The sequence below is a fragment of the Trichechus manatus genome, unplaced genomic scaffold (genome assembly GCF_000243295.1).
Source record: "Trichechus manatus latirostris isolate Lorelei unplaced genomic scaffold, TriManLat1.0 scaffold00185, whole genome shotgun sequence".
Taxonomy (NCBI): domain Eukaryota; kingdom Metazoa; phylum Chordata; class Mammalia; order Sirenia; family Trichechidae; genus Trichechus; species Trichechus manatus.
Genome location: NW_004444121.1, coordinates 1,738,644 through 1,765,566, shown reverse-complemented (window position 1 = coordinate 1,765,566; position 26,923 = coordinate 1,738,644). Strand labels below are relative to the sequence as shown.

The following is a 26,923-nucleotide window of genomic DNA, read 5'->3' as shown; positions in this document are numbered from 1 at the left end:
TTTAAATTATGGTAAGTGTTATGAAGAAAAATAAAGCACAGAAGAAAGATAGGGAGTAAGAAGTGGTGAGGCTGCTGTTTCATGTAGCATGATCAGGGGAGATCTTAACTTGGAAGACGCTGAGAGGAGGAGCCGTCTGGCCACCTGGAGGAGAGCGTGTTAGATGGAGAAAGCAGGCAGTGTGGGGTAGCTGGCTGGGCCTGAGGCAGGGGTGCTCTCGGGGAGAGCAACAAGGCAGGAGGGCGGGCCGAGTGGTGCAGGTAAGGCTGGGCCAGCAGTGAATTCAGGAGGGTGTTGTTTCCCTATAGGTGACATCAGATCTTTTAGGGCCTATCCCTTGTAAGGTCTTGCATTTGTTGTTTTGGTGAGATGGTAAGCCCCCGGAGGACCTTGAGCAGAGGAGTGACCTGAGTTTTAATAGAATTGACCTGGTGGCTGTGTTGAGAATGGCTGAAGGTCGGGGGTGTGGCAAGGTGGAAGAAGGGAGAGGAGTCAAGAGCTGGCTCCGTGAATTCAGGAGGTGAAGGCTGGGTGTCCACCACAGATGTAGTTGTATAGTTGGTGAGAAGTGGTTGATTCCAGATGCGTTTAGAATGGAGACTGACAAGATCTGCTCATGGATTGGACGTGGGGTCTCTTTGAAAAAGGAATGAGGATGACGTCAACGAGTTCTCTTTAGCAGCTGGGAGGATGGAGTTGCCGTCTACTGATTTGGAAACAGCTGACTGAGATTAGGGAAATCAGAGACTTAGTTTCTTGTCATTTTAAGCAAGGCTGGACTTGGTTTGCAAAGAAGAGTTGTCTTGTGTCTTTTACTCAGAATACGACCAGGGTAAGGAACGGGCACGTACTAGATGCTGCTGGTGGTTCTTGAAAGTGGCATGTAGAGTCAGATTGTAGAAAGAGTTTGCTTTTTAGGCCACGATGAGGAATAATCTAAAATGTAGGAGGCTTGTTTATTTTTCACTTTTTATAGCAGAAAAGGTAGGGTGTGGAAGAGATGTGTGTTCACCACAAGGGGTCCTCTTGACACCACCAGAACTTTGTACTACAGCTGTTCGCTTGCCTGCAACGCAGGGCTTTTAACAAGCCATCCTGAGCCTTTGCAGCCTCTTCACAGTTGACTGATTTGAAAAGCCACGGTCATCCGATGGTGTTGCTGCTTCCTAAGTCAGTCTGTGGTGACGGAAGGATGGTGTCAGTTGCATGTGTATATGTGTGTTCAGTAAAACAAAAGTTCTCTAAAGTTGTTCTGAGCAATGATAACATTAAAATAAGTACTTATTTCTTCTGATATTTGTGTTTTTTATTCAATGTAAACCAAAAAACCTGTTTTATAGTAAGTATGATTAGACCAGACTTCCTGTCAAGTACTTTGGACATGTTATCAGAAGGGATCAGTCCCTGGAGAAGGACGTCATACTTGGTAAAGTAGAGGGTCAGCGAGAAAGAGGAAGACCCTCAGCGAGATGGATTGACACAGTGTCTGCAACAATGGGCTCAAGCGTAACAGCAGTTGTGAAAATGGCGCAGGACAGGGCAGTGTTTCATTCTGTTGTACACAGGGTCACCGTGAGTCAGAAGCGACTTGAAGGCACCTAACAGCAGCCTGTGATTAAGTTGGAAATTGTGGTGAGTTTCTGCCTGTGTGTGTGCTCAGCATGCCTCCACCACTGTATTTGAAAAGCAGAGTAGCAGCATCCTGCAGATTCCAGAAGGCTTTTTTGTTTTGTTTTGAATTTGAAGGCGATTAACCTCCTAACATTTTCTAAGTCTAGAATTTAGCTTTGATTTTCTCCTGTCCTTATAAGTGGTCTTTAATTAGACTCTGTAAAATACCTACTTTAAAAATTGTTTAGATTAAAAATAATAAATACAGAGTTAATTTGCTTTTTCAGACAATGAAAGGAAATGGTCTTATGCCATTATGTTTGGAGGAACTTGAAAATAGAATATTTTTGGATAACTATTGTTATCTAGACACAGGCAGTGTTTTGTTCTGTTGTACGTAAGGTCGCTGTGAGTCGGAACTGACTCGACGGCACCTCACAACAACAGCATTGTCTTACCCAATGGGCAAACATATTAAATACGATTTTTTTATCGAGTTGTACCGTCCTGTCGATTTCATACATTGCGGTGTTGCTTAATTCAGCGACTGTGTTTTCATTTGTGATGTTTTGATGCATCTCCCCATTTCCAGCTGGCTGCCTGGTATGTGCTACCTGGGCTCTTCTCTGCGTTTGCTCTGGGGCAGGATAGCCGATCACCGGGAGCCTGAGCCTTAGGGTGGGTAGATGTGGGGTCTCAGAGGGTGAGAGTAGCTCACCGTCTGTCTGTTTTGTGTTCTTCCCTGTGGGCATGTTTCTTATTGTCCTTTCTTTGTCCCTTGGGCCGTCAGTGTGATTAGTCATACTTTGTTGGCCAAGTGGGGCCTCTCTGCTTACTCTTTCTGGAAACCTCTGAGCATCCACAGGTTGGCACTTTCTGGAGGTGGTTTAAGTGTGGGGTCTCTCTGGGGTCAGAGTGCCTGGTGCATACTTGCTCTGACACTGACCAGTTCCTGTGGTATTAGGGATGCTGCTTAATCGTCCTGTTCCTCAGTTTGTTCCTTTTCACTTGTGGATTGTAATACCTATCTCGTTGTTGGGAGTATTCATTGAGAAAATAGGTGTAAAACACTGTAGCAGATTGGTGAAAAACATACACCGGGGAGACAGACTGCTGGATTTGATTTCCAGCTTTGCTATTTAATTGCTCTGTGACCTTGAACAAGTTTCTTAACCTCTCTGTGCTTCAATTTCTTCACCAGTAAAATGGGGGTAATAGTATCTGCCTCATAGGGTTGGTTGTTAATGATAACTATATCAGTTAATATTTACAGTCCTTGCAGTAAAGCTTGGCATGTCGTAAGCGTTAACTTGGTATATCATTATCATGTTTTCTTTACTATTAATGTGGATATTTTACTGATGTTACTGTTAGTGGCATTGTTATTGTCCTCATTTTACAGTTGAGGAAGCTGAGATCAAAGGTGGTGAAATGATCCTTTCTTTGTCTCACAGGTAGAACTGAGTCTCCTGTGTCCTCCGTTAGCAATTCAGTGCCTTCCTGAGCCTTCCCAGAGTTACAGGTAACATCAGGAAGGTATAGTAATTGTTGCAAAACCTCGGAAGGAGAATGAATAATGCTAATCCCATCACCTTTTGTAATGTGTTGCGTTTTGAGACCTGTTGCCTGTTTGTCTTTAGACGATGATTATGTCCTTTATTATGACTAATATTTCTTTAACCTTTACCAAGTCATAATTTTTGTTGCTAGACTAATATTTTAAGAAAAATTATTTGTTTTTATGGGGGAAACAGTGAGATACAATGACATAGAAATAATAATTAGTAATCTTAATGGAGGTGAGCTTAGGATAGGATATCTCACTTTCAAAAGTTAGGCTGTATTGTAGCTATCAGTTGCTGATGAAGGTTCCATATTATAAAAGTGTGGATGTTATTTAAATCTTTAACTCTTGGTTTATGCAAACATAAGAGAGGCAAGAGAAGATAAATTCTGAATTATTTTTGTATAATATGACTTATTTTTCCTTTATATTTCTCTTTCTGACTGATACAAAAGCATTTATCAGTGCTTTACTCTTTCAAGAAGTACTGCCCCAAAGTTTTGGTACCACTTAAGGCAAACAAATAATTACAGAAAAATACGAAAGCCAGGCTTGTATTTTTGTGAACTGCTTTTAGGTGACACTTGTGAGCGGTTCATTTCCTAGTGGATCTTTCCCAGTGACTTTCTCATTTTGGGACAGCTTTCTGTAGGAAAGGATCCCTGGGTAGCACAAATGGTCAGGTGCTCGGCTACTAACCAACAGGTTGATGGTTCAGATCCACCCAGAGGTGCCTCAGAAGAAAGGCCTGGCCATCTGCTTCTGAAAGGTCACAGCCATTGAAAACCCTGTGGAGTACAGTTCTACTCTGAAATACGTGGAGTGGCCATTGACTTGATGGCAACTGGTTTGGTTTTTTTTTTTTGTTGTTTCCTGTAGGGAAGCCAGACTGGACAAAATTGTATAGCACAGAAGGGGTTAGGGGTTCCTTTCTGCTCACTGATCTTGCTCATAGCTTTGTTTGCTAGCCTCCAGTGATTTTTATTTAATATCACGCTATTTTCATTTTTGTTGCTTTCCAATTTGCAGTGGAGGCTCTGCTGGGAATATCAGTATACTACATACAACTGAGTGGTTTATTTTTTATGTGGGGTGGCCTGCACGGCTTTCTGAGACTTCATGTCAGTTCTTTTCCCCCATTTTATAATCTTGAGAACACAAGGTTTCCCTGGTGTTGAACTTCTTTGTTCATTCAGTAAGTCTCTCTTGAGCCCCTCTGATGTGCTCGCTGGTGGAAGGGAAGCAGTGCCCCAGGCGCATGCAGGCCATGCTGTCGCCAGGCTTTGTGTTCAGTCCTGAGGTCTGCTCTCGGGACTCAAGAGATAATGTCTCTGCAGTCATTATCTCTAAAATGAAACAGAAATCCCCTCTGCCACCTTTCTCATTGTCTATAGGAGTAGCAGGACAGGTGGAGTAGGGCCTACGCATCTTGCTAACCATTTCCCCCAGTCCTTCTGTCTCCTACAATAATAATAGGTTCCTACAGGGTCCCTGTGAGTGGGAATCGACTTGCTGACACCCAACAACAGCAGGTGTTTGCCGGGCGGCTGGCTGTGACAGCAGCCCGCCGTGATGTGAAGGGTTTCCCGTGTGCTGGCAGGAGTCTGCTTTCCCCTCTGATGGTTCTCCTCTCTACCCTTGGCGTTCAGTTATTTGTTCAACAACAAGTGTTTATTGGGTGCTTTCTATGTGCTTGGCTTGGGGGTGGGCATTAGGAGTGCAGTGTTAAACCCTCCTGAAGTTTTACAGACAGGTGGGGCATGGGGTGGGGAGTAGACATTATTAATCAAATGATTGCATTTATAAACAGATTTCTAGACCATGATGAAGTCAATAAAAGAAAGCTACCCTGTGCTAGGAGAGCATCTCTGGTAGACTTGAGCCAGCCTTGGGTGGCAGTGGGGCTCAAGGCAGTCGGAGCTATGCAGTTGGAGTGACTTAATATTTATTATATCTTCACACTAGCTACTACTCGAATAATTTTTGAGCTCTTCGACCATAGGCAAGTTGCTTGACCTCTCTGAACCTCATTTTTCTCCTCTGTAATAATGGAAGTAGCCACTCCACTGGGATTGTGTTAAGGAGTAAATTTTTTTTTTTTCATACACGTAAAGTATCTAGTGCTATTGCTGAAACCCTGGTGGCATAGTGGTTAAGAGCTCGGCTGCTAACCAAAAGGCTGGCAGTTTGAATCTACCAGCTGCTCCTTAGAAACTCTGTGGGGCAGTTCTACTCTGTCCTGCAGGGTGGCTATGAGTCGGAATCGACTCGATAGCAGCGGGTTTGGGTTTAGCACAATTACTGGTTTGTAATTGTTCGATAAAAGGAAGAGGTTGCTCTTTTTTAAAATTTTAACAGTGTTACCTTCATTCTGTTTTTCTCAAACAAACTGTGGTCTTTTCTTCTCTGTGGCCCGAATTTGTTCTTTAACATTTCCATAGATGCTGCTTTAATCTGGACTCTACTTACTCTACCAGACACTTTGGTCTCTGGCCTCCAGGAGTTTATGTTCTGTTATATCTTATTTATTTATTTTTCATACCCTCAGGATCTTTAAGACTCTTTAGGACCCATTAAGAGAGGATGATATGTGGATATTGAATTAAATTCTAAGTTAGCCAGAGGAGTGTGATAGAGAATAACCACCCACCTGGTTAAAGTCAGACACTAGGTGTCCTCCTCCGTGCATCCCGCTCCCTCACTCTGCACCTGCATTTCTCCATCCTGAAAAGATCTCAGCTGTGTCCTCTGGCTCCCTCCTGCGTCCGTCTGGCGCAGAAGCCCCTCTGGGGTGGTGTGGGGTGAAGAGCCCCGACTTCCCAGTGAGCGGATGAGGACTTGGTGACTGTGCGCCCCTTCCCAGATGTATGCCCTTGTCTCTAGGTTTCCTCATCTTCAACACAGAGCTGATAGTACTGATTTTGCTTAGATGTGAGAATTAGCTATAACCAGTATTTAGTGCATGGGCTGTAATAGGCCAAGAAATGGTAGTTTTGGTTTGTAATTTCTGAGAGTCAGAAGTTCCGGGGTGGACCCTCAGGTTGCTTGGATTAACTCTGTGGTGTGTAAGTTGATGGTTCAGATTAAACCCAAGCCATTCCCAGCAGGTGATTCAGATTTCACACTTGCTCACTGCATATGTCCTTTATTCTTGGGATGATGGCAGGAGGCCTCTCCTTGGTAACGGTGGAAGCTGGGCTGTGTCTTGTGCTTTGCCAGTTGACCTGTCAGCTTGCCTCTCCTCTTCTCTCATTTGCGTCCTTATGTTTTCTGGAGCCCCTTTCCTTCTAGCCCTGCCTGAGATCAGAGGTCACACTGGTGGATGATGTGTTTTCACTGGGGCATGTAAGAGGTCACTCGAGCTCAGCCTACTATTAGGAGCCTGATCGCTGAGCCTGGAGACAAAGCCATAGTCAAGGGTAACGTATTAGAAATGAAACAAACTGTCCCCAGGCGTCCCCGGACAGATACGCGTCTCCACCTCCTCCATCCTTGTTCAGCACTTGTTTTCAGAAGTTAGTGAATTCACCAACAAAGCCTCAGCCGTTTCCACAGTTGTGGAGAGTGTTTGATTTTTGCTTGCTTTACAGGATCATACTACTAACAAAATTGCCTATATATTAGGAAAGCTAGACATGATGTGATTACGTGTGCTCAAAGAACAAAGGCACCCGGAGCCCTGCCACGTATTATCTTACTGCTAATGGGGAATGTGTCCACATAGCTCAGTTTTTGAGATGACTTTGACTATCGCTTTGAATGGAAAAAGTAGCTTTGCATTTAAAAAAAGTAGTTAGTAGAGATTGTAAGACTTCTCTGTCCTACTTATTCAGTATGAGTTTATCAGACACATTGGTGTTTGAAGCTAAAAAAAGAAATCCTGCATCTTGGATCCCTCAATATTCCCTAAGCTAATTTTAAAGGATCTAGCTACCCCAAGTACTTGTTTTTATGTAAAATTGCTGTGAAAATGTCAATCTGGAAAAACACTGTACCTAAAAAAAAAAAAAAAATTGAGGTTCCTACAGACATATTTTTTACAGACTTGTTTTTATTGTTAATCGAGGACCCTCCCCCCGCCCCCCCCCCGCCCCGCAAGTCATTTTGGCTTCTTCAAGGTAATTATTTTAACTCTAAGGTCAGAACAGGCTGGAAAAATACCAGTGGCATGATTGTGAAAATCAAAATTATTTGAGAAGCCATCTACAGGCATGATGTGGGCCAGACTTAGTTTGCAGCTCAGTCACTTTTAGAATCTGCTGTCAGTTTAGTAAACAGAAGTCTGCTGGATGCATTGAACCGAAGGGTGAGATTAGCATATTAATAAGGTGCTTCCTAATGGCCCTCGTTTTCTCCTCCCCCCCCCTTCCCTGAATGAATCTAGGAACACAGACCCGTAGGGTCACGTTACTAGCTGGTTGCTTTCTGTTCAGTAGCTTAATCTGGCCAGGATGGTCTGTGTTTCAGATTGCGGAAGCAGGAGAAGATTCTGTAACTGAGAGGCATTCTTCAAGCTGCTGGAAAACATTACAGAAGGAACATCTACCAAATTTTGCCTCACACTCAGAAAAGGAGCACGCAGGGAAGCTGGCTTGGTCTCGCTTGGGGCTTGAGTGCTTTCCAGCGAGTGCCTAGCTTCCCTGCGCAGCGCAGAAGCCAGCACTGTTGGAGTGCCAGTGGGGACTTGTGCGGACTCCTGGCTCGAGCTCTGTAGGACTGGGTGTATGTTGTTGGAACTGGTGGGCCCCGAGGCCCTGGATCCAGCAGGTGCTGTCTGTATGGCGAGAAGCGGCTGTAGTCCATTTCCAATGTGCTGGGCTGAAGGTATAAATAAGTTCAAAATCTGGTTTAAATTTTATTTCAATTCATTCTTTTGCACTAAAATGGTGGGTGGATAAGAGTTTTACAGAATTTATTTCAAGTAGATTTGCAAGTAAATTTGAGGAAAAATGGAAATTGATACGTTATGGGTTTCCAGTTATTCCATAAAACCAAATAGTAAATAAAATATTTTTATGGAAATGCATTTTAAGTAGTAAACAATCTTTTTATGCTCTGGCCTATGTCTCTAAAAGTTTTTATGTTTTATTTTTTCTTTGAATGAAGACATCTATATCCATTCTGTGATGAGAAACTTTTTAAAGAATAGGGAGATGGAGTTTAATTTAAGGAGGACTGTAGGAGGAGAGATTACCATGAATTTTCCTATTTCAAAAATTGGATCTCTTTACCAACTGTAAAGATGGCATATTTAATTTGAAACTCCATAGGATAAGGTAGGCTTATCACTACGGGTCAGGAATACCGTGAATAAACCATTTCCCACTGTAATATTCTTAGGGTTTTTTTATTAAAATAAAAAGTAGCATTTTCACTGTAACATTCAAAACGGTACTTAGGAGGCATGTTTAGAAGTATAAAAATGTCACATAATTCATGGATGAATAAAACCAAATTAATGTAGCTGCTTTGCCTAAAGTAATAGTGAATATTGAACTTAGAAGATAAAGTCCTTCAGGAAAAATTTAATGAAAAGATTTATTTTTATTGTTTAAAATTTGTTGAAATACCACGTTAATCCACTTGAGGGTTTGTTAAAGGAGGAGACAGCACTGAGTGAAGAGCTGTTGGTAGTGTAAGTAGACCTCCAGACTGATTAGATTTACTTTCTAGGTTAAAATTTTAGCATTGTCTGGACATTGGCGTGTTAACACTTAACTGTAGTCTCACCGTGAGATTTGTTTTCATTTGCCAAGTTGTCAGCATCATCTGTTAATTCTTTTTAGGCCCTTAAGCATTTGTAAAACGTGATATATCAGGACTGTTTTCTTACAATGGAATCTGAATAAAACACCTGTCACTTTATTACATAATTAGATATTCAGAGTAAAGATTTTACGGAGCTAAATTCTAGTTCTGGAATTTTGAAGGGCAGTGGGTATGTTTTTGTTTGTTTCAGGTCGCAGTTCCACGTCCTCAGTACTGTGTAACGTAGCTCAGCGGGACCAGTAGTGAATGTTCAGCCACTGAGAGTTCTGTGCTTGTTGAAAGCGTTGGCCTTTTTGTAGACTTTTGCGGGTCATTTGCATAATGCCCCTCCATTGTGCAATAGCTTTCTGTTAGCACTGGTCATTAGCATAAGGCACTCGGCTTCCCCTCCCATAGCCTAGGCTAGATCCAAGGTCTGCACATCCAGCACCAGCGGGATATTCAGCCATCAGTTACTAAATTTTTTATTTTAAATTCAGAGTGACTTTAGATATGTAAACTTCCAAGAAAAGAGAGACTGTAGTGTTTTTGCTCATCGCAGAATGATTGCCTGCAGCAGCTTATTGTGTTAGCTGGCTGTCAGACAAACGGGTAGAGCCATTTCACTTGAAACCTGCGGTATCATGGCTGCCGGGCTGGGTGAGAGAGCACAGCTCACGTGTGCAAAAGAGGGAAAAGGGTCAGAACCCTTTTATTTGTAGTAGGGCTGGAGCAGTTCATCTCCTTGGATGAATGGTCCTGCACTGGGTCCTGACAACACTCACTGAGGAGTTTGTCATCCTGTCCCTGTCTGGGGCTGAGCACCTCACTCCCACATGGTCACGAAGCGGGCAGAGATCCCGGTAAACTTCCTTCCCGCCTTCTCATTTTATGCTCTTGCTCTGGGACGGGAGGGCAGGAAACCTTATGTTTTTATGCTGGGTTAATTTTTGTACGATAAGGACAAAGATGGTGGTGTGTAGAAATCAGCTTCGTTGGTTGTTTTCAAGCATGAAAGTTACAGCTTAGAGAGTGAAAAGCTCAAATCCAAAGACTGTAGGAATCCCTGTTTGCACTTAGCTATTCTAAACCTCCCATTCGATCTTATCAGTCACATTGACCTGAGAGACCATGAGCAGTGGCCCAGTTTAAGGAGAGATTTAAAATACTCCTCAGAACAGGCTAAAAATAATATACCAGAAACCACCACAAGTTGGAATCGACTCTGCGGCAGTGGGTTGTATTTGTATACCTTGGATCAAAACCTTTATGGCATCTTTGAAGTGCTCTGGGGTCTTTCCTGTAACAAAGCCTGTTGTACTGTTAACTTTAGCAGAAAGAATCTACCTTAGGTCTTACCCAAGGAAGATTCTATTTAAAGTATTTAAAAGGACTTCCTTTTATGACATTGTGTTCAACTGTATCCTGACTGTCTGGGCTTAAAGACGGTTTTAATGGAGAGTATTGAATGAAATGTAAGTGCTCACAGCACCGTGTGAGGTGGCAGGTTGTTGAAAGCCCTGCTGGGCAGGTTCTCTGATTTCGTCATTGTGTGCATTCTTTGTTTTACCTTTTTCCACGGCTGGGAAGGATTAAAGAGCTCTCGGAGATTGGTGGTTTGGGGTAAGTGTGTTGGTTGATTTCTTCTATGTCTTTTAGTAGTTGATTGAAATTGATGTCCTACTGATAGTTCGTTCGTGTGATTCTGGATCCTGTGGAAACTCACTCTCTGTGTGTGTACACACACACACAGTGTACAGTCCGTCTTCTCTTCCGTGTCTCAGACTCCAGTGGTCAGTTACCTCCTGATATCTACGTTTGTGGTTTTTGTAAGCATCTGATACTTAACCTTGCCAGAGAAGAGCCACCTAATTCTGCTCCTGAAATGTGTTCCAGTCTTCCTGTCTTCATCATCATACTGTACCCTGTCCACTCAATTGTTCATGCCAGAAGCCCAGGACATCTTGTTGATGCCTCCTTCCACGTATATAACGAATCCATCTTTTACTCCTGATAATTGTACCTCCACAACACATCTTCAGTTCCTCAGATTCTCTCTCTCCGTTGCATCCCCTCTGGCCCATGTTACCCTCAGCTCTGTCTGGGCTACGGCAGGAGCCCCCCGTCTGGTCTCCTGCTTCTACACACGGTCATCCTTCACACAACAGCCAGACTGATTTTGTAAAAAGTCTCATGTCATTCTCCTCCTTATAACTCCTCGGGGGCTTCTCATTAGACTTGGATAAAATCCAGAACCCTCATCCGGCCTGCTGGCCCTCTGGCTCCTCCTCCCCAGCCTCCACCTTGTCCTCTTGCTCATTAATGTCCACTGTGGTGTCTCAGTGCCTTAAACACCTTAAGCCCTTAACTAGCAGCCTTCTGTACCTGCTGCTGCTGCTTCCTGGAACCACCTTCTTCATTCTCCGCCTCCCCGACTCCTGCTTAACTCTCACTTGAGTGGTCTCTCCTCCCTCTCCGTCTAGACCAGTGACCTCCTCTTGGCCCCCTCATGACCTTCTCTTCTGGTCTTGCACAGCATTTACTTTGTAAATCTATTTTATTTGCTTGATTTCTGCCTTCTATACTAGACTGTAAAATTGTCACGGCCACTGATTGTGTCAGGTGTTTTCTGCTTGGCAAGTAGTTGGCACAAATGGATATTACTTGAATGAATGAAATTACATAGGGTTAGTTTTGATTATTTTAAAGACTCCTCCAGAGCTAAAATCCTGGGATTAATATATATTGCTTTGTAAGCAAATCTAATTTTGAAATCACTGAACTGTCAGAACAAAAGCATTGATGTCACGCGTTTGTCCATTCTGATTTCATTGTGTTTGTAGGTTTTGTGTGTTGCTTTTCCTCTTAGGATAGAAGTATATCCCTAAAGTTTAGCAGAGCACACTACCTGTTGTGGGTGGTTTATAAATGCGTGAACATTCATGATGCTGCTTTGGTCTGGAGGTATTGGCAGTCCCCAAAGAGTAGTTGGAGTATTTCACTAATTATTCTCCATGGTGTTTTTGTGCTTTACCTCAAATGATGGTCTTTTTAAAGAGAGCTATGGTTTTTATAATAACAGTGAAAATTTATTCACATGCTACAAAATTCATTCACTGTTGAAAGCATTACACATACTCATAAACACATTCATATTATCCCCTTTAATTCTCACAAAACCCCTCTGAGATAGGAATTATCATTATCCCCTCTTTACAGATGAGAAAATTGAGGCACTTTGAGAATAAGTAATTTGACAGTGGTTGCTCAGCTAATAAAAGGCAAAACAGGTTCTGAACAGTGTGATTCTGACTCCATTGACTGTGTTCTTCATCACTGAGCTACACAACCAAATGGAAAAATGGTATGGCCATAACGGAATTGTTTGTTTCTCATGGTATTTGCATGTTGATACATTATAAGAACTATGGCTTCTGATTGCAGAATTTTTCTTGGAGTACTATTCCTTCATTCAGTAAATATTTATTGAGTGCCTAGTATGTGCCAGGCACAGTGTTGATACTTAGGATATTCCAGTGAGCAGAAGACAAAGATGCCTACCCCTCATGGAGTCAGTCTTCTAGTGATGGGAAACAGTGTATAAGAGTGATAAGCAAGTAAATTGATCAGTACGGTAGAAGGTGCTGATGCCCTGGCGGGATGAGGTCAGAGGGCAGTCTTCAGTAGTACCGTCTAGGTAGGGTGCATTGTGAAGGTGCAGTTTATCCAAGGCTTGAAGGAAATGAGGGAGTCAGCCCAGTGGATCTCTGAGGGAAAGAGGTTCCAGGCAGAGCATACAGGGAGAGAGAGCAAAGGCTGTTGTGGAGAGAAGGCCAATGTGGCTGCAGCAGTGAATAAGGGGTTATGATATCATCTTAGCTGGGTTCTCTAGAGAAGAAAAATCAGTGAAGAGTATATACATACATACATACATATATATATATATAGAGAGAGAGAGATTTATATCAAGGAAATGGCTCATGAGGTTGTAGAGGCTGGAAAGTCCCAAGTCTTAGGGTCAGGCTGGAGGCTTCTCCTGACTTACGTAGCTGCAGGGGCTGGTGAACCCAAGGTCGGCAGGTCAGACAACAGGCCTCTGGATCACAGGCTGTGTAGGCTGACAGATCTCAAGATAAGCAGGTAAGGTGGCACAGTGCTGGCTCACAGACTGCAGAGGCCGACATATCCCAAGATCGGCAGGTAGGCTGGCAGGCTGTTGGCTCACATATTGTGGAAGCTGATGAATTCCAAGATTGGCAGGTAAGCTAGCAGGCTGTTGGCTCACAGGCTACAGAGGCTGACGAATTCCAAGATCAGCAGGTAAGCTGCTACCTCAAGTCCCAAGAACTGAAGGTCACATGAGCAGGAGCCAGCTGCAGGATCCTGAGCAAGCAAAAGCCCACGAGCCTTACCAGAAAGTCTACCTTAGGCCACACCCCTAAGGAAACTCCCTTTCAACTGATTGGCTGCTCACAGCAGATGCCATCATGGAGGTGATCACAGTGTATAAGATCTCATCATGGAGGTGATTCCATCATTATATGACTCCCAGATTACATCATAACTGCCAAACCACTGAGAATCATGGCCCAGCCAAGTTGACACACAACCTTAACGATGACGGGTATCTTCACTGTTCCTCATTCTTTCTTGCTTACCAATTTGTCCTTTCTTAGGGAGCAGAGGCATAGGATGAAAGGAAGACCCACTAGAAAAACCTTCCTAATGGCAAACAAGCAGGGGGCCAATCGGAGTCATGGTGGCACAGTGTTTAAGTGTTTGGCTGCTAACCAAAAGTTGGCAGTTTGAATCCACCAGCCGCTTCTTGGGCATCCTGTGGGGCAGCTCTCTTCTGTCCTATAGTGTTGCTATGAGTTGGAATTGACTTCATGGCAGTGGGTTTTTATGAGTTTTTAGGAGGCCAATTTGCAGATCAGTTCTAACCCACAGGCTTTACCAACAACTCAGTGAAAGGAAGTGAATTGGTCTGAGTTTTCTCCTGTAGCAACATGGGTACTACATTCTAGGTCTCTTGGCAGATGGATCTTGGTGGGGCCTGTCAGGGCCTGGAAGCTTCTCTGGGAATTGCCTTATTGGTCTTCAGCTACTACTGTGGGCTCGTGGCCGCTGGTTCTACCAGTCTTAGGAGCTGAATGACTAGTGGGAGACAGATTTTTAAAAAAATGCGTATCTAATATATTTGTAGACATAGAAATGTAATATGTGATACATTTATATTTTTACATGCAAATACATTAAAAAGTGTTAAATGCTCAGATGAGGAAGTAAGTTGTATGAGTTCCCAGGCCCAGGAACAGCTCACAGTGCCTGGCACACAGTAGGACTCAGTAGACGCTGACCTGAGTTCCAGTCCCTTCTCTGCCTACCCTCAAGCCGGAGTGATGTTCTGAAAAACCTTGTCCGCCTCTCCACGTGTGTCTCCCTCTGGGCACCTCCTCTTGTTGTGCCCTCCAGCCCCGTTTTCTGAAAGGCCCTGCTGCTTCATGCCTCCTGTTGCCCCTTATACCTCACTGCTCCTTCCGCTTGGGATACACCTTTCCTTCTTCCTGTGCCTTAGGCCGTCGTCGACGCTCCTTCTACTCTCTCACCTGTACTGCAGAGCTGAGCCCTGGCTCCTCTGTGCCCCATCTGGGCCCTGCACACACAAGCACGGCTAACAGTTGCAGCTGCACTCCAAGGCGTGGGAGAGAAGCATATGAGCTACTTGGTTGCAGACTTCTTGAGGGCCAGGTGCAGGTCTTAACACCTTTTGAATCCGTACTGTCTGACGTTATTGGCGCTCAATAAGTGCTTGTTGAATGAAAAAGCAAACTTAACTGGTGGAGTCTGGGACACATTTCTAAAGGAGGTGATATTTGAATTGATTGAGGCAGAGAAGAGGGTAGGAACAGTAGTCCATACTGTGAGAATCCTCTGTGCAAAGGCACTGAGAAGTGAAGTGGCTTGGAGTGTTCAGGAAAACACAGGCTTTTCCTCTGATTAGAGTTTGAATTGCATTAGTTACATAGGGTACTTGGAGGGGAGTGAGTAGGCAAGGGTGGGGATGGGCTCCTCAGGAGGTGGTCCCAGGCCTTGTCTGCTCCTAGCACACTCATTTCACACTCCTCTCCCTAGGCAGCCTTGTCCGCCTTTGTGGCTTCGCACGTGTGGTCTACCTCTGGAGCCTCATTGCAGGCTGTTCTGCCCTGCACTCTTTGTTAGCCACAAGGGTCTTCTGTCAGTACCTTGAACCCTGGGCTTGGAGGCTTTGTCACATGGTGAATGTTCTTCTACCTGTGACACTACCCATCTCCTTCCCCTCCCAGTTTCTCTCATAGTCCCCTGTGAGCCCCTAGCCATTCTAGTGTAGGTGCCTTGGTGATTTTATCTCATAGCACCTGAACTTTTCCTTTGTTAAACTTCTCACTTCCTGATTTACTGATTGTGGGTAAATCTTAGTGTTGCGTGTTTGTATCCCCAGTATCCCCTGCGCGTAGCAGGGTATTGAATGAATGAGTTTATGATACATCTTTGTAGTGTTAAAAGGCAAAGATGTCACTTTAAGGACTAAGGTGTGCCTGACCCAAGCCATGGTATTTTGAATCGCCTCATGTATGCGAAAGCTGAATAATGAATAAGGAAGACCGAAGAAGAGTGGACGCCTTTGAATTACGGTGTCGGCGAGGAATATTGACTATACTGTGGACTGCCAGAAGTACGAACAAGTCTGTCTTGGAAGAAGTACAGCCAGAATGCTCCTTAGAAGCAAGGATGGTGACACTTCGTCTCACGTACTTTAAACGTCATCAGGAGGGACCAGTCCCTGGAGAAGGACATCATGCTTGGTAAAGTAGAGGGTCAGCGAAAAAGAGGAAGGCCCTCAGCAAAGATGGATTGACACAGTGGCCGCAACAGTAGGCTCGAGCATAACAATGATCATGCGCATGGAACAGGACCGGGCAGTGTTTCATTCTGTTGTACATGGGGTCGCTATGATTTGGAACTGATAGGACGGCACCTAACAACGACAACTTTAGACTAACGGGTGCCCTTGTCTCTGTGAAGAATGGGCTAGAGGTAGCAGGACTGAACAAGTCGTGAAGGAGTGAGGAGCAGTAGTGGACAGTGGTTGATCAGTGTGTTCTCTTTGAGGGGCCCACCTTTCCCACAGATGTTGTGACAGAATGTGGTGGACTCTCCTTTTTTGTGTGTGTTTTGAAAGTTAGTATCATCAACTCCCTCACCCACAGAGAGAGTGTGGTCGGTGGTGGTGTTAGGTCCCATTGAGTTAATTCCGACTCGTAGCGACCCCATGTGACAGAGCAGAACTACCCCATAGGGTTTCCTGGGCGGAAATCTGTGCAGGAGTAGATGGCCAGGTTGGTAAGCTGTGTTTGAATTGCTGACCTTTCAGTTACCAGCCATGCACTTAACCGTTGCAGCACCAGGGCTCCTTACAGAAAGAGTGTAATGGGTGTTAGCGTGCCTTTGTCTCTCAGACCCTTTCCTTTGTCCCCCAGCAGTTTCCTCTTGGTGCATACAGTTTTAGAGCTTCTAGTTGGACATGTGGTTTTTGCTTGTATATTACTTACACTTTCTCAGTGAGTTAGGGTAGCTGTGTATCCCTGTTTTTGGTTATTGTCCCATGTCTCAGTGCCCCATCATTTAAGACCCCCTCCCCCAAATGTCCTGGTTTGGACAATAAATTACGTGGAAACCTACAGTGAGTTCTTCTCTGAATCATCCTGCCATCACCACACTCCTATCTCTCTCTGCTTTCTCTTTCTCTTTAGCATTCATCACCATCTAGCAAACTATGCATTGTTTTTGCTTGTTTGAATGGTTTCCTGTCCCACAGTGAAATGTACATTCTGTGAGCCGGAACCTGTCTTTGGTGCTCAATGCTGTATCCCCTGGGCCTGGCACACAGTAGCTGCTTCCATTGAATGAATTAGTACATTAAATCATCTTGTGTGTTTGGAGAAACAGGAGTTTAAATCATTAGAAGCAAATAAAAAGGGGATTTTTGTGGAAATTAAAAAAACTTTTGTGTTCTTTCTAGTGGTGACACTGATTTTTAGAAACTGTTCACAAAGCTTTGATTTCAAGTTCATTGTTAATTGTTTAAGGTACAAGAGATTTCTTACAAGTGTAGTACTTTTCTGTATTTCACAGCTTTATCAGTTTTCAGGTGGAAAAAAAATCTGACTTTAATACAGTTACCCATGAATATTTTCATTTTGCATATAAGTTATATTTGTGCAAATTTTTATATTGACATGTAGCTCAAATGATTTTATATTTCTATTTAGGTGTACATTGTCTTTTTTAACTAGAAAAATAAACTAATGTACATCTGTATTTTCTTGTTTTATACTCTTCTCCCTGAAAAGTTGTATGAAGTGAGTCATTTTAAAAATATCTTATGGGAGTTTTATGTTGGAAAGAAACTAATGATAGTGAATTTTTTCTTTGAGAAAACTATTATCAAACTTTTTTTTGTTTCTATTCATGGGGTGTGTAGCTTTGGTTCACATTCTGTGATTTTCTTCTCATAGACTTTGTTGAATTTTTTTGCCCGCTGTTCACAGTATTTAGTTAAATTTGAGGGCTTGGAGCCCTGGTGGCGCAGTAGTTAAGAGCTACGATGAGCTACAGGTTAGCAGTTCGAATCCACCAGTGGCTCCTTGGAAGCTCTTTGGAGCGGTTCTACTCTGTCCTGTAGGGTCGCTATGAGTCGGAATCGACTTGATGGCAACGGGTGTGTTTTATAGACAGGCACTCTCACCAGTTACAACAGTTTCCTGAGTTGAATTAATTTTTTTTTCAGTTCTATTTTGATTGGGGCTGCATTGAATCTATAGATCAGTTTGGGGAAACTGACCTGTTAACAATGCTGAGTCTTCTAGTTCGTGGACATGGTGTATCTATTCAACTATTTACACTTTCTTCAATTTCTCTTACTGAGTCATGACGTCTTGATGTTTTATGTTATTGTAAATGGTACTTTTTGTTTTTTAAGTTTAATTTCTAATTCTTGGTCTAGTATGTAAAAGTAGATTGATATTTATTTAATGACTTGTTACCCTGTGACCTTACTAAAAACTCACTTATTAGTTCTGGTGGTTTGTTTGCGTAAGTAGAAAATCCAGAGAAATCTATAATCTCTGATCTGCAAATAAAAACTTTTTCTTTCCAGTCTTTGTATCTTTTATTTCTTTTTCCTACTTCTTACTTATAGTGTGGAGTAGAAGTGCTGAGAGGAGACACCCTTGTCTTGTCCCCAGCTTTTGAGAGAAAGTGTGCAGTGTTAAGTATGCTGTTAGCTCTAGTTTTTCTTTGTTTGTTTTGTAGATATCCTTTATCAAATTGAAAAAGTTCCCTTTTTCTAATTTTCTGAGTTGTTTTTTTTTTTTTTAACATGAGTGGGTGTTAAATTTTGTCAAATGCCTTTTTTTTAACCTCTGTTGAATTGATCATATAAATTTTTCTGTTTTATTTTCATAATGTGGTAAATTACATTTTGATTATTTAACCAGCCTTGCATTCCTGGGGTAGATCTTACTTAGTCACAATGATACCCTGTTATATATTGCTGGATTCAGTATGCTAATATTTGTTTAGTGTTTTTGTGTCTGTGTTCATGAGAGATATCAGTCTGTAATTTTCTTGTCAGGTTTTCAGATTATCAAGGTTCTGCTGTTGTCGTAAAACGAGTTGGAAAGTGTTCCTGCTTCATGTTTCCGTTTATATGATTCATTTATATATAGTTTAATAAAAAAAACTAATCTATAGTGTGGTAGAAATGGGAGTAGTAATTCCATTTGGTTGGGTAGTATCAGGAGACAAGAAGATAAAGCAGTGATGGAAATGTTTTATATCTTGATCTAGGTGGTAGTCATAAAGATAGAGATATATGTGTGTATACGTGCACATGTTCACATGTGTTCACAGACGTCAAAAGGTCATTGAGCTGTATACTTAAGATTTGTACATTTTCTGTGTGTACATTATACTTCAGTCAAGAGTATTAAAAGTAAGGCTATATAGATAACGCCTATTTAACATTGCATTTCTGAAAATCAGACATTTTTCATGAAAATCTGCCTCAGAACCTGTTTCCCATTATTTTGATAAGGAAAAATTGTATGTATTAACAGAAGACATTCAACTAGTTTCCAGTAAAAAGCCTGTGTATAAACAACAGAGTATCATGTTAAGATTTAAAATGCTTAAAACATTGTTTTCTGACTACCAGGTAGTATGGTTGACAGTTGTTGGTATGTGGAAAATATGCATGCTGTTCACTAATCATTATGTTTATAATAAAGTAATACAGCATTAAATACATTTTTTAGGAAAAACACAAATGCTTAGTAAAACAAGGCAATTTCTTATAAAGTGAGGAGGAGAATTGAGGCATGAAGAAGGTGGAGGAAGGAGGTTGAGCAGACCTTGTCACTGGTTGGGGGATGGTGCCGATGGTTTTGGTGATGAAGGGGCGATTCAGAATGACTCCGAACAGGTCACAGAGGTGCTCAGTCATTTCAGTGTGGCTGCAGAGCCAGGAGGATGCTATGAAGTTCTTTCAGTGGTCGATGCTTTAGGATGGGAAAATTGCCCACGGAGCTTTGTTTACGTTCCATTTGCCTCCATTCTGACTTTCTTGGGGTAGTGTTGTAAGAGGATCGGGGTGTTTATAGAAGTCACTTTCAACAATAAGGTCTCCTTTATTTACACTCGGAGTCCCTGGGTGGTGCAAACAGTTAACAGGTTCAGCTGCTAAGCAGAAGGTTGGAGATTCGAGTCCACCCAGAGTCGCCTTGGAGGAAAAGGCCTGCTGATCTACTTCCAAGAATCAACCACTGAAAACTGTGGAATACTGTTCCACTCTGACACACGGAGCCACCATGAATTGGGTCAACTCAATGACAACTGGTTTTGGTTTTATTTACATTTAGCCTGCTTTTTTCAAACTCACTATCTGTGATTCTGAGGTCCTACAAATTTCATTTGGATTGTAACTTGAGACTCTTCCACACATCATTTTGTTTAAAGTCACATACTAAGTTTTGAGGATGTAAACAAAATTTCCGTATATATACTTTAATTAAAAAAAAAAAAAAAAAAAAGTTGTATTGAGAGATGTATGTTCTGTGCAGTTTATCTTTGTAAAACCAGTGTACAACCAGGAAATTGTTAACCAGGGAGATGTTCTGTGGGTGCTGTTACGTCCTCTTGGCTTTTGCTGGTGTCTGTGCAGTTCGTCTGTGGACCTTCCTCAGAAGGGCATGCACTTAGTGTAGTGGGGAAAGCATGGATTTAGCCAGCATGGGCAGGATTTTTAGCTGTGTAAGCTGGGGCAAGTTACTTCACTGCTCAATGCCTCTTATTTCCTCATTTGTATGATACGGTTACTAACACGTCCTACCGAATAGGGTTGAATGTGTAGCTGAAATGAATCAAGTGAATTAATGTATGTGAATTGCTTAGAATGCCCCTGCCATGTAGTAAATACCAGTCAAGTATTTGCCACTGTAGTTGGCAGCATCATCACCATTATATTATACAGCACTCGATAGATTCCGTAGTCTCTATACATACATTTATCTTGAATCCTTGTGATAATCATAAGAAATCAGTGATATTACTCTGCTGTTTGCATGAAAAAATAGAGTCAGGTTAGATGACTCGTTGAAAGCCTTCACAGTGACTATTCACAGAGCTGTGTTTAAACCCGTTTCTCCTCGTACCTCAGCATTTGTGGCAACCATACTATGCAGAATGCTGTGAGTTTCTTAGTTTAATTTTTGTTTTTAACTAAGTGCTGGGAGTTGGACAATTTTAAGGGACTAAAATGTTAAGATGGTGATCAAAAGTCTGTTAAAAATAACATTTTGTGGCTGATAGTTGGTGTTGAGTCGGCTCTGACTGATGGTGACCTTTTGTATAACAGAACAAAACATTGCCTGGTCCTGTGCTGTCTTCGTGATCTTTGGCGTATTTGAGCCGGTTGTTGCATCACCAAGTCAATCCATTTTATTGAGGGTTGCCCTCGTTTTCACTGATCTTTACCAAACTTGATGTCCTTTTCTAGTGATTGGTCTTTTTTGATGACATGTCCAAAGTAAGCAAGATGAGGTCTTGCCACCCTTGCTTTTAAGGAGTGTTCTGGCTGTACTTCTCCAAGACTGGATTTGTTTGCTCTTCTGGAGGTCCATGGCATATTCAGCATTCTTCGCCAACACCACAATTCAAATGTGTAATTCTTCTTCGATCTTCGTTTGTCCTTGTCCAGCTTTTGGGTGCATTAGTGGCTTTTGCTAGGATCTTCAGACTCTCGAGGGCCCAGCGTTAGCAAATGTAGTCTACCAAAAGGCAGCCTCCAAATAGGTGTTCATGTCTTCATCTCGGTTTGACTTGGTTGTCCCAGAGTGTCTGTCTTGAGGCCTTGCAGCCTTTTTGGGGTTGTTTTATATCTGGCTTCTCTGACTTCTCAGTAGGAGTTCTAGCCTTGCCCAGATTGTTCCCTCAGACTCAAATGGACGTCTTCCTGTTGTTTACGCTTTTCTTGTTTCGTTTTCAGTTGTCCGTGTCTCACTCTCTTGCTGAACAAGTTTACTGAGGGGAAGGACCTTGTTTTAATTACCAGTTTTGTTTTGTTTTAATCACCAGTGCCTAGTACATACAGTGACTGCTGACTGAATTTTTATTTCATGTACAAATTTTATTACAGGTGAAAGTTTTCAAAAGTGGGTTGCAGAATTAACAAATTTGGATTTCCTGTGAAATTTTTCCACAGATGTAAAGGCTGTGATATAAAAGGGTTGAATTAGATTGTTTATGATAACACAGTGAATTTTTGACAGCACTGAAATAAGACTCCTTGTCTTATATTAGTTTGTTTAGCAAGTATTTATTATGCTATCGTGAATCAGGTACTGTTCTGGGTGTGGGTGGTGGATATCTTGGTAGATTAGGTCCCTATTCTCCTCAGGCTTACCTGGTAGTGTGCCTTCTACAGGTAACATGTCATAGAGAGAGAAGTTAGAGCAGTGTCGTTAATGTAAGTACCAACACGTCACATTGTAATCGGTAGATTTTAAATACTGTACACTGAAAATTTTTTTTTTTTCTTACAGAATATGACCGATACCTAGCATCTAGCAAAATAATGGCAGCTGCTTACCTTGACCCAAACTTGAATCACACACCAAATTCGAGTACTAAGACTCACCTGGGTACAGGTGTGGAACGTTCCCCTGGGGCAATGGAGAGAGTGTTAAAGGTCTTCCATTATTTTGAAAGCAGTAGTGAGCCAACCACGTGGGCCAGTATTATCAGACATGGAGACGCGACTGACGTCAGAGTAAGTACATCTTCCCCAGAGGCCCCTGCAGAGGCATCAGGTTACATTTGAATGGCATATGCAAAAAATGGTAAAGTAATAATTTGTATTTAACCTGTCAGAGACTTCCCACGAAGCAGATGTTAACTTTTTACTTTATATTATTTAGTCAGTTAATATGTGACTGAGTAGAGTTTTAACTGTAAAATTTCTTAGGAAAATAATAAATTAATTATGTTATTCATGTAATGCCATTGACTCATCCCCACTCCCTTTTTTTTTTAAACCCTCGGAATGGTTCGAAGAAACAAAGCAATTAAAATAGACTTTGATATTTGTGAAATAAGAGAATTAATTTTCCAGAAGGTATAATTTTGGAAATATTTACATAGCTCAAAATTGGATATTTCTTCAAAAACTAGTGAATAGCTTATACATAGTAGACACAGTGTAGGTTCTGGGGTATAAAATGCCCCTGTAAGGTCCCTGCTTTGCAGCTTGCAGTCTGTAGGGGGACAGGCATCCGTGGATACTTACAGTAACATTGCAGAAAGTGCTTCACTGGCGGTATGTACCAGGCTTCATGGACGCACAGAGACCTAATACATGAATGTAGGTGTCAGGGCTTTGAACCGGTTCATTCCACTTCAAACCTCTGCTGAGAATTTGTATTTCTATCCCAGATATACTGAATCAGAATCTGCATTTTAACAAGATCCCTGATTCAGTATATCTGAATGAACCGGTTCGAAGCCCTGGTGGGAGTTAGGACTAGAAAGGGTTTCCTTTGTGTTGTGGAGGGTGAGTGAGAGCTAGCGATACAGACTTGAGGGAGGTGCACATCCTGGATGAAGGGATCTATGTTTCTGAAAGTGAGGAGACAGAAAGTAGTACTGTGATTTCAGAAAACTGAGTTCAGTATGGCAACTTCCAGGAAGTGTTCACTCGGTTCAAATGTGAACAGGATAACTCCTCCTTGCTGCCACGCCTAGTCTGTATTCGTGGTTAAGGACGAGATGTGTGCAGTGACTAGAAAGGTCAGATGTGTCTTGTTTTCCTTTCCTTTTGCACTAATGCAATTAATTAATTGCTACACCTTAAAACTTGTATGTCTTCACTATTTTAAAGCAAAAGGGTTTGGTGAAGTTTAGATTTAAGGCTAAAATGTTGCATTTGAATTATATATAATTTTTTTTTATCTCTAATATTTTTACAGCAATATACTGACTGACTTTTTCAAATTGATCAATTATTAAAAGGAGAATTACTGATTCAAGATGGAAATATGTGTTAATATCTATTCATGTACTAATTAAATAGTCTGAATTTTTTTATGAAGCTTACTGGCTTTTTTTAGTTTTTTGTTGTTCTGCATTTTACATTTAAGTCTGTGATCCATTTTGAGTTAGTTTTAGTATAGAGGTGAAGTTTAGGTCTATCTAAGTTCATTTTTTGGTGTGTGGATGTCCAATTCCAGTCTGTACTTGAAGTTGATTGTCTATCACGGTGTCACGTGGTCGACTCTTGATGCAGGAGATCCAAGGTTTAAGAGCTGGGCGCATTGCCTTTTCAAATAGAATTGGGATTCTTTTTGTAAGAATGAATGTAAAAAGGGTGATTAGGTAGGTAATCTACAGTGCTGGCAGCAGCAGGTGTAGACTTTGCCATCATGGTCTTACCTTTTCACCTGGCCTCTTTTTTCTTTTTTTTTTTAAATAAGGTAGACCGATTTTTTGCGGGGGAGGGCCAAAAATTTTTAGTGGCTTTTTGCTAATGATACTTCATATTCAGTAATATCTTTGTCACTACAGATCAGGGATTCTAGTCCAGCATTCTTGAATGTCATCTAGTGTAATGCATTTTCTTAGGTTTGAGAAGGTTGTATAGTAGTAACTTCCCTCCAACAAGGCTCCCGTTCAGTCATTTTTATTTATATTTGGTATATGTGAAGCACTTGCTTGATGCTGGGGATGTAAAGAGAAATACGACAAGGTTTCAGCCCTTGACTTCCGGGCAACACGGCACTATAGTCAGAAGCACCACGCCGTCCCTCTGCAGCAAAGATCAGAAACACTAAGTCAAACAGAGTCACACGTCAATCCTGAAACCCTAAGCATCAAATGAAGAGATAAAGAACTCAGCCAGGCACCGAATGGGATAAGAAACCGACTGAGAACAGAGAGCAAGGAGAGATAACATGCAGAGGTCCCCTGTCAGCTGCTGCAGCACGCATCTGCCATCTTGGACTCCTGCCGGAGATCAGTGAACAGGGGGTGCGAGAAAGCAGCTTCTTGGAGCTTCCAGCAGGAGACAGAACAACCAGTAACCAGCGTTATAGGCTTTCTCACCCCCCATCCCTCTTCACCCCCACTTAGCCTTCTCTGCTTCCTGCAACCAGTCTCTTGGCCGAGAAGCACCACCTTCACTCTGGTGTTGCTTGGATTCCACCCGCCTGCACTGGCCGGCTCCCTGAGTGCCTTTTGTTGGCTGCTGGTGTTGCTTTTTTCTGTTTCTTTAGATTTCTTCCTTACCTCTCACCACCTCCCCCTCCTTTCTCTGAAATACTTGGCTCTGTGCGCCATCTTTGCTTCTTCCTGAAAGGCTGCGAAACACCGCTTGACTCTGAAACAGCTTCCCAGCCTGTGCCGCCACGCTGGTGGGACCCCCAGGGCTTTTTTGTTTGTTTGCTCTGATTTGTTTGTTTTCTCTTTCTTTTCTTGGCTTGGGAGCCCCTTCTAGCTGGGCAGTACCACGCGGCTTGGAAGCTACTCCCTTACTCTGTGCAGACACACAGGGACATCCATGGCGGCGTTTCTTTTTTCTTGTTTTTTTTTTTTTTTTCTTCTCTCAGTTTCTCTTTTTGTTTTTCTTCATTTCCAGTTTCTCAATTTATTTATTTTTTTCTTTTACTCTTTTTTTTTTAATTTTTGTTTTTCCCCATTTCTCAGTCTCTTATCGCTCCACTCCAGTAGCAAGCTCCCTTATCAGTCTTTTTTGTTTGTGTGTATGTTTTTGGCTCCTGTTCCTCTCTCCTCTCTCTTCTTTCCTGTACCCATCTTAGCTCCACACATCACAATCTGCCCCCTCTTTCCTGCCTACCTGTACCATGCGCTGAACATCACACTCCCAAGAAGCACAGGCATGGCTTACTGAAACCTGCCCTGCACTGATTCCTGGTCCGCACTGTCAGCCCTGGTACGTGCCACAAAAAACCATCCCAGCAACTCCCCTTCAGCTGGACCTGCTCTGCGGTACCGTACCTGAGTGACTGACCCTGCCCATTGGAGGAGGAGGTGAAAAGTATCACGCCCACAGACGAGCAAACAACAGAGAATGCACAGCCCGCCTGCTCAGACATAACCAAATAAAACAAAAAAGCAGGACAAAACAAACAAATCTATAATCAGTAAATGAGGAACATAACCACTGGATGCCACGAAGACAGCAGACAATATCAAAACATTACAGAAACCGGACAGGATGGTTCTAGCAGGCAAAGGAAAACACCAGAAGACCTTCCAGTAGAAGGAGAGGCACTAGACCTAACTGATGGATAATTCTGCATATTAGAGATCTGAATTCCCTAAGAGTTGAAGCAAAAAGCAGACAAAAATGAGGAAAAAATACACAAATTCATGAAAAAAGGCAGACAAATTCATGGAAAATACAGACAAAAAAAATGGAAGATTCAAGAAAATAATACAGGAACAAAATGCTAAAATAAATTCACAACTAGAAATCATACAAAAACAACAATTAAAAATCCAAAAGATAAATAAACAACAAGATTTCAGAAATGGATAGTGTCATAGAAGGGCTGAGGAGCAGGTTTGAAACGATGAAAGACAGGATCAGCAAAATTGAAGACAAACACTTGGATACAATTCTGCTTGAGGAGAAATCAGAAAAAAGAACGAAGAAAAATGAAGAAACCCTGAGAATTATGTGGTACACAATCAAAAGCAAAGATCTGCGAGTGATCGGAGTTCAGAACGGGGAGAAAACAGAGGATCATTGAAGAACTGCTGACAGAAAACTTCCCCAGTATCATAAAAGATGAGAAGCTGACCATCCAAGAAGCTCAACGAACCCCATATAGGATAGACCCCAAAAGAAAATCACCAAGGCATATCATAATCACACTCGCTAAAAGGAAAGACAAAGAATCCTGAGAGCAGCTCAAGAAAAACAAAAAGTCACATACAGAGGAGAAACAATAAGACCAAGCTCGTATTATTCGGGAGAAACCGTGCAGGCAAGAAGGCAATGGGATGACATATATAAAATCTTGAAAGAAAATAATTGCCAGCCAAGAATAATATATTCTGCAAAACTCTCGTTCAGATATGATGGTGAAATTAGGTCATTTACAGATAAACAGAAATTAAGGGACTATGTAAAAACCAAACCAAATTTACAAGACTTATTAAAGGGAGTCCTTCAATCTGAGAACAAACAACATCAGACCACAGGCTGAATATAGGACACAGGATTGTACTAGCCAGATACCAACCTAGGAAATGAATTCTTAAGGACTACGCAAACCCAAAAGAATTACAGTAGGGAACCAGAGAGGTTAATCTGTAAATGACAACAGCATCAGAACAATGAAAGGGGGAATAAACGGTGTAGGTATAGAACCTTCTAATGGA

At 42.1% G+C, this 26,923-nt stretch overlaps 1 protein-coding gene across 8 annotated transcripts in view; it reads left to right on the top strand.

The window, feature by feature from the left end:
• PTK2 (protein tyrosine kinase 2) overlaps positions 1–26,923 on the top strand; it is a 211,533-nt gene that overhangs the window by 20,130 nt on the left and 164,480 nt on the right. For 2 of the 8 annotated variants that reach the window (XM_023741602.1, XM_023741604.1), the window contains exons 3-5: positions 3,066–3,133; positions 7,643–7,999; positions 22,066–22,292. In XM_023741602.1, the coding sequence (XP_023597370.1) occupies positions 7,900–7,999; positions 22,066–22,292 (327 nt within the window). In that variant the 5' untranslated portion in view covers positions 3,066–3,133; positions 7,643–7,899. Of the gene's footprint in view, positions 1–3,065; positions 3,148–7,642; positions 8,000–8,806; positions 10,547–22,065; positions 22,293–26,923 lie in introns of those variants that run through there. The other 6 variants (XM_023741606.1, XM_023741609.1, XM_023741603.1 and 3 more) reach the window with 5 other exon arrangements.